The sequence below is a fragment of the Quercus robur genome, chromosome 4 (genome assembly GCF_932294415.1).
Source record: "Quercus robur chromosome 4, dhQueRobu3.1, whole genome shotgun sequence".
Taxonomy (NCBI): Eukaryota; Viridiplantae; Streptophyta; class Magnoliopsida; order Fagales; family Fagaceae; genus Quercus; species Quercus robur.
The window spans coordinates 22,608,624-22,616,852 of record NC_065537.1 but is presented as its reverse complement, the minus strand read 5'-3'; the positions used below and the strand labels follow the sequence as shown (position 1 = coordinate 22,616,852).

Here is an 8,229-nt window from a genome sequence, read left to right as displayed (position 1 = left end):
GTTTTTATTTTTATTTTTTTGCTAAAACATGGTTTTCAAAAGTTCAAATCACAGAGATCAGGAATGAGGCCCAAAGCCGAGAGCCTTAAAGCTCAAATGACATCTCTTGGTGGAGACGTCCAAGTTAAAATCATTTTCCATTGTTGTAACTATTGAACTATCAAAAAAATGAAAATTTTATAAACAGCATTAAAAAAAGAATCCATTCTACCAAAGAACCTCTATACATTTTACAACTCTGTAAAAGGATCATATAAACCTGGCATTCTTTAAGTCACTGTGTACACCATATAGGATAATAGAAAAGCTTCATCAAGTATCTCTAATTTCATCTGGATGTTGTACACCATATAGTTACTCTATATACATCAGCTGGATGTTCTTCTCTGTTCTGTTGGATTCACGGCAACTTCAACAAAGCTGCCAATGCCCTAAATGGGGTCTTAGTGTAACTCTAGTTCCTATTTTCCTTTAGCAATTTGCCAGATGTGAGTTCTGCTCTCAGGAGGGTTTGTGAGTTGTTTTTGGGGTTGCTGTTGGCCGTCTTTTCTTACAGAGAAAAAAAGGAAAAAAAGACAATTATGAGTTGACAAAATTAATTGAACCATCCATACAGGACAATATGCAACGTCTTTTGATTGAACTTGTTGAACTAAAAAAATGAACCAAACTTGAATATGTGATTAGCTTAATATTGAGATTGAACTTGGCTCATGTTCAAAATAAATTAAATAAACTAATTTTTATCTTGTAATGCTTGACTCAATTCGGTTTCTACATGATCTTACTAATAGAGAACCAGACAAGAATCAATAGAAGAATATATATATATATATATATATATCACAATACTCCGGATTTTGCGGAAGATTTTGATTCCCCTATTTGTCTAGCCTGCACAACGGCCAGATCTATTACAATATTCAAAATAGTTTGAAAGGCACAGGCCATGATGGTTGTGAAGAGATGATGCTCTGACAAAAGCTTCCTTTTGGCCAACACAAGATGTCACCTTTGAAGTCTTTTTAGAAAAGAAAGGAGCATCTACGTACTTGGTGGAGGCATGCATGCTTCTCCTTTTGCCTTTTGCCATGCTTCTCCTGACATGTTGGACCAAATAAATGACAAAAGTTCAGAAGTTTTTATTTCAAAAAGTGGAAAAAATACTATTCACAGATTACTGTTCACGGATTACTGTTCACGGATCACTGTTCACAGATTACTGTTCACTTTTACTGTTCATGACACTGTTCACTCCGAAATTTTGCCTATTTAAGGGGGGTTGTCCCTTAAATTTCAGGGTTTTTCAAGTGAAGTTTTGCTTCTGATTTCTCTTCCCTTAGAACTAGCCTTCTTAGAGAGAGAACTCACCCTGCTTCTACTACTACTATCTTGTTTATAACCTTGTTCATCCTTGTTCACTACAAGCCTTGTAATCCTACAAACCTTGTAACTAGGACTAGTTTAAGCTTTGTAACTGTTGAAATCTTGTATTCACCACTACTACTGTAAGTGTTTATCTTACTTTCAATAAGAAGTATTTTCAGTTCTATGTTCATTACTTTACTTGTTGCTACCACCACCTTGGACGGATTACCGCCATACCGAATGGTTTTAAATTGTTTTCATTTATTTTAAACTATTGTTCTTATTTACTTTGAATTATTTTGACATATACTGCTTGGCTGGTTCTACCGCCTTATTATTGTTCTTACATTCAAGTTATTTATTTTCAAGCTATTTACTTTCAAGTTCTTTACATTATTTCCATTTACTATATTATTGTGCTTCCGTCTCCTTCTCTTCAGCAGCGTGTCCCCTTCCCATATATATATATATATATATATATATATACCCATGCATAAAAACATTTTTCATGCATTGGGTAGAATAAATGTCCATAAGCATATGAAAAACTTGGTTGGAAGAGTTATAGAAGTCTTATTGAAAAACAAATTAATGAGGGGGAAAAAAAGATAAAAAAGTTATAGATATGGTCCCACGAGGTCATGATTCCATGAGTGCTACTTTCCTTTAACAAATGATATGTCATCAGCTTAAATAAAGCATAGAATTATGCTTGTGTCACAACTCACCCACGTGGCAAGTTGTGAGTGGTAAGAGGTGATGGTGGGTTTATGTGAGGACACTCCTCTACCACTCACAACTCGCCATGTAGGCAAGTTGTGGCACTAGCATAGCTCTAAAGCATAGCACATTGACAAGAAGGACTTGGTAGGAAGACCTAAGACTTATAACAGTCATGTCCAACTCATACGCTTCTTGGGAAAAGCCATAGACATGGTCTAAGGTTCAAAAGAATGAAAAGGACCTATTGAGCTGAATTATGGACTCCACCTATGGAGTGATACAAATATAATACCATAAATTTTATTATATAATTTCCATAAATTAATGTATCACTATTTTTATTTAATTTAGATTTCCATAAAAATTAAATGAACCAATTTTTATCTTTTAATGTTCGACTAAATTTGGTTTCTTCACAATCCTACCAATAGAGAAGCAGATGAGAATCCATACAAGAATATATATAAATGAACACTGGAAAAATTTGGAAGGATGATTTATAAAAGTCATTAAATACTACCAAAACGCATTGACGAGAAAATACGGGTAAAAGGCTTTATTCCTGTCTCGTGACTCTATGAGTGCTACTTTCCTTTAACAAATTAATGATATGTCTTCCAATAAGTCCTCATTTCTTTTGTTTAATTACCAACAGTCTACTAGTAGGAGCCGGTCCTTGTACAAGTTTACTTTTTTAGCTGAATCCATACGCAAGTTTACTAAGTTATAATTAGTTTTTGAATAATGTTGATTAGGATTGAGGTTGATAGTGTGGTTTTTATTTTTTATTTTTTAGATTTTTCTGCTAAAACATGGTTTTCAAAAGTTCAAATCACAGAGATTAGGAATGTGGCCTGAAGCCAAGAGCCTTAAAGCTCAAATGACATCTCTTGGTGGAGATGTCAAGGTTCAAATCATCTTCCATTGTTGTAACTACTAAATTATCAAAAACAAGGAAAAATTCATAAGCAGCATTAAAAAAAGAATCCATTCTACCAAAGAACCTCTATACATTTTACAACTCTGTAAAAGGATCATATAAACCTGGCATTCTTTAAGTCACTGTGTACACCGTATAGGATAGTAGAAATGCTTCATCAAGTATCTCTAATTTCACCTGGATGTTGTACACCATATAGTTAATCTATATACATCAGCTGGATGTTCTTCTCTGTTCTGTTGGATTCACAGCAACTTCAACAAAGCTGCCAATGCCCTAAATGGGGTCTTAGTGTAACTCTAGTTCCTATTTTCCTTTAGCAATTCACCAGATGTGAGTTCTGCTCTCAGGAGGGTTTGTGAGTTGTTTTTGGTGTTGCTGTTGGCTGTCTTTTCTTACAGAGAAAAAAAAAAGGAAATAAAAAAAAGACAATTATGAGTTGACAAAATTAATTGAACCATCCATACAGGAAAATATGCAGCGTGTTTTGATTGTCTGATTGGTGAGTGTGTAAGGCTAATTCACCTTCTATACATCCTTGTATAACAATTGATACTTCGGTATTCGCTCTGGTGGCAGAGGGCAACTCACTATTAGCTTGCCTTTCATGGCCCCTCTATATATTGCCTACAAGAATAATGTTAAGACAGGAAAAAACATAATGCATCCTTGAATTATACAAACATCTAGAAGCATCAGTTATTTACAAGATGAAAGTTGTTTACATATTATCCTTTATATAAGCAAGGAGTGTATTATATAAACATAAGAAATCAGTATGACAAATAGTTTAAAAAAAAAAAAAAAAAAAAAAAAAAAAAAAAATTGTCATAAAGAACAATAGAGTTGCAATGTTTCCTAAAGGTGACCCAGATTTGCCACTGAATGAAGAACAACATTTCTTGTCCAGGGTTAGTTACCATCACATTTTGTTTGTCCATTATTTTGGGAGTGTTCTACTTTCTTAGCTTATGCCACAAAGTTTGAAATAAAGATGTGAAGAAAGAAATGCTACCACCAAATCTGCAATGTTGCCCAAAGATAAACCAGACTTTCCACACAACCATACATCAATGTACTTCTTGTTACACTACACATTTTTTCTATTGAGAGATTTATGTTGTAGGCCATATGCCAATGCCACAACAAATATTAACTGCTAGGGCTGATGCTTGCCTCATCAATTTAGTCAATGAGGTTTTCCCATATTAATCTAGCACCTAAAACACCTCCAACTTTTAATTTTCAAGTATCCAATATCTACAACTGGAAAGAAAATTTTCCCCATGCCTCATCATATTAAGCGACAAAAGTCATTTCCACATTGATTCAACACCTGAGATACCATTGATAAGATCAAAGTTGTAGTTTAAATTTTCAAGTACTCCACCTCTACTGCTCAAAAGAAATTACTTTAAATAAACTTGCTGCAAAATCATGATTTAGAACAGAGGACTTAGTCTTGTGATTAACTCTACAAAGGATTGGTGAAAAGAAAAGGTCTTCTGGATATTGATGTCACTGCAAGGCAAGGTAACTCACAACAAAACCTATGAAGAATTACATTTATGCATGTGCTAATGGAGATTGGAAGCAGCTTCAAATTGTTTCAGTAACAAGGCATACTAGTTTCACACGAGCATAAAAAGAAAATGATTTTTCACTCCAATGGAAGACTAGCAATTTATATAACTGACAGCCTTAAAATCGTTCAGTTTTTGAGGAGCTAGATATACCTCTACAACATCAATAAAATCCTGCTTCTTGTGAAATGCGCCAACCCATTTAGTGTGATCTGCAGTCCTGCCAACCAAAGAAAACAAACACAAGAATCTGAGATTTTAAGTCCCTAAATCTGCATGACATCATTTTCAGAATTCAAGCCATTTAGCTTATAATTTTAGTTCAGAAACAGATTCTCATTCTTCAAGGGCATGATCAAATATTTGCAAGTCTAAGCAAACAAAAAGAAAAAAGAAGAGAAGACGAATCACACATTGTATATGATAAATAAACTACTAGTCAGAAATATTAGAAAGGGTTTTTTAGACATCCAACTTGGTTGTTGGAATAATTTTATTTCAAACAATGAACAAAAAAACAGTCATCATATGGATAATTTCTCAAAATAAATGCAGAATTACATTCCTGGAAGATAATCCATGTACTCAAATAGATATATACAATTACAATATCCAACCTAGAGTTTTGTTAAAAATAAATAAATAAATAAATAAATAATAACAACAATCAAAAAATAAGAAGAGGGGGGAAGATAATTCATGTACCCAAAATCCATTTTCATGTGATGAGCATTGAAAAAGAAAACTGTTGAAGGTATGAAAGTAATGTCAAAATACTTGACATAAACTTGAATTTCATTGGAATCAATATCTACAAGTGCTACACTTCCAAATTTGGATACCTCCCGAGCAGATTTAGAAAGCTGCATAGAGAAAAACAAATTGAGTTCATTCACTTCATAATATTTAGAATAAATAAAAACTCAAAGAGAGAGAGAGAGAGAGGGAGAGAGAGGTGGCATACAACGTCATCAAGTTGAAGGCAGACAGGATCAGAAGCACGGCCAAAGCGGAGGACAAGGACCTTGTCAATGGTGTCTCTGATGATTGCATCCACCTCTTGTTTCTTTGTCAGCACCGTCAATAGGTAACTACTCATTCTCTCCACTTCAAGATTTTGGGGCTCGTCTGTTATATTGTCATTTTTTTTTCAGGCAAAAGATTACTTATAAAAAAAATTATTTATAGTATCATATTCCACTATGTAGAAGAAAAACTTATAAATAAACAATAAATATTTCTAGTCTCTCCCCCCCCCCCCCCCCCACCCCCCCCCCACCCCCCCACCCAACACCCCATTCCAAGGATGTAAAATGCAGAAGGTAATGGCATCTCAAGAAATATAGAGATGTTGTATATGATTAGAAATAAAACTAAAGTGAGATTCCTAACCAAGTTCTCATAGTCTAATATTTTACCTATATATCAATTATAACCATTGAACATATCCAAATTCTTCCCAAAAAAAGTAAACACTTGGTACATTTTTTCTCATAAAAAATAACAATAATAATATAAGCATTTATTAATATGATGAATAAGATATAGAAAAAATTGAAATTCAAATTGTTACCCAAATTTTGAATCATCGCATGTGATCAAATGGCATTGAACAACCAAAAGAAAATGGTCAAAAGAAATACAATGTGTAAATTACCAAAGTAAAATTGGAAAAAGCTTGTTGAACCATATTTATATTAATGAAATGACATAATAGAAAGCAAATTTAAAGACATGCAGTGGCGAATTATAGTTGAGCATGTACCTCTTTTCACACCTCCAATACAAATCCAGTACATAATTCTAGCATAATATGGATTGCAAGAAAATCTATCAACTATTTTCCTCAAAGCTAGAGTACAGTGACAATCTCACAGTTGTGTTAACGAAGTCAAATACCCATCTTCAGTCTTCGCTTACCCTTGAGTCTGGGAGTATCATATACTAATACCAATTTTATTACAAGAGTTTTATAGTTTAACATGGCAATGAATGTGATTGATGCTACATCAACAATATAACATATTTCTTAATTAAGGTATTAGCTTGTAAGGCTTATATGGTAGTAACTAGTAACCTTAGCATCCCTGATTCACTAAATACTAAAAGGGGGAAAAAATCTTATAGCATGAAGATCAAGAAACCGAAACAAACTTATAGGTTCACATTCAACATTTTATGCTCTGATTAGTGGTTGTGACAGTGTAGGGAGGACAAAAAATAAATTTAATAAAAATTCTAATAGAATCTTCAAATTTTAAGCTTGCACAACAAGGGAAGGAAGTGTTGAAGGCCTACTAAATTAAATCATCCTTTTCTTCCTAGTGTGACGAGCCCAAGGTTTCTTTTCCACATTGGTACTTCACCAACAACTTTCAGCCAAAAAAAGCTGATCTACAACATTCAAAGCCATAAAATAAAATAAAACAAAAGATAAACTTATGTTCCAGTTCCCAGTCTCAGAACACAGGTATCCATATGTACCATAGCTTCCATAATCGATCAAAAGGTAATTACCGCATAAACCTTATGGTGGCCTTCATGCAGGCAGAATCATGTGTTTATTTTCTCAGGCAGAATGAAAACATCTCTTTTTTCTAATGAATCCTAATAATATTATTGATGATCAAAAGCATAATACAGAGCAAAGAGCCTAAGAAGACTCAAGAAACGCGCAGAAAGAGAGTACACTCATGTCTGCAAAGACGCATGAAACCCATTACAAAACAGCTCACACCAACTCTAGCTAAAGACAGCACTAGACAAGACAAACTAACAGAACTACATTAGCCCATCATTGAGCAAGATAGAGAATAATGCCCCAGTTAACAATATTAAGATTTAGATTTAGTTCAACATTTGGTCATTAAAATAGGATATAAAAAATAATAGCAAGCACATACATCAAATAACAATCATGCACCATTATAAAATTCCACAAGATAAAATTTAAGAGAACTTTTTAAAAATCAGATACATATTTCTAAATTATCCAATGGGAAAAGAGCCATAGAGATGAGCCAAATCAGTAATATTTATCCTTATAAGGAAAAGTCCAGTGGGACTTTATTCGTATCTTCATGAATGACTTGCAAAAAAACAAAAATGAAGACATGGGTTTGGATGTTTGGTACTTTTGGTATCAAATTAAAATGAAAAGTTTAGGAATTGCATACCGTTTGTGGAGAGATTCCCTCAGAAATCTGTCAACAGAGAGAGAAGAAAGCTCTGATTCACTCTTCTCCCAGGTCTTGCTGTAGCTGCGTTTGCGTTGCGGTGAAGAGAGAGTTTCACTGATAGAGAGAGCAAGTTCGGGAGGAAGGAAGAAAGAGAGACAGAGAGGGTGCAGAGCTCGGCCAGGAAGAGAGAGTGAGAAAAGAACATAAAATTAAGGATAAAATTAAAATTTAGGTTTTAATTTTATTCAATCTTCATCAACCCCAGCTTTTTTCTTTTCTTTCCTTTTTTTTTTTTTTTTTTTAATTTCTGAAAAACATTTTTAATTAAAAAAATTTAAAAATTTAAACAATTAACAGCAACATTTAATAGAAATTAATGGAAAATCTAATTGAATAAACTTGAAATTTAAAAGTCTGAAACAAATGAGAATTTTGA

At 33.4% G+C, this 8,229-nt stretch overlaps 1 protein-coding gene across 4 annotated transcripts; it reads right to left on the bottom strand.

Moving 5' to 3' along the window:
* Window positions 1-205: 205 nt before the first annotated feature.
* On the bottom strand, window positions 206-8,000 carry LOC126720884 (uncharacterized). Of its 4 annotated transcripts, none has more exons than XM_050423729.1 (6): window positions 7,791-8,000; window positions 5,579-5,742; window positions 5,320-5,477; window positions 4,768-4,834; window positions 3,557-3,658; window positions 206-544 (listed from the first exon to the last, which is right to left on the bottom strand). In XM_050423729.1, the coding sequence occupies exons 2-5, from the start codon at window positions 5,711-5,713 to the stop codon at window positions 3,560-3,562; spliced, it is 459 nt and encodes a 152-aa protein (XP_050279686.1). In that variant the 5' UTR covers window positions 5,714-5,742; window positions 7,791-8,000; the 3' UTR covers window positions 206-544; window positions 3,557-3,559. The 4 variants fall into 4 exon arrangements, with proteins under 4 accessions (XP_050279686.1, XP_050279684.1, XP_050279683.1 ...); XM_050423727.1 differs by lacking the exon at window positions 206-544 and adding an exon at window positions 3,082-3,425; XM_050423726.1 differs by lacking the exon at window positions 206-544 and adding an exon at window positions 3,082-3,420.
* Between the last annotated feature and the right edge of the window lie 229 nt (window positions 8,001-8,229).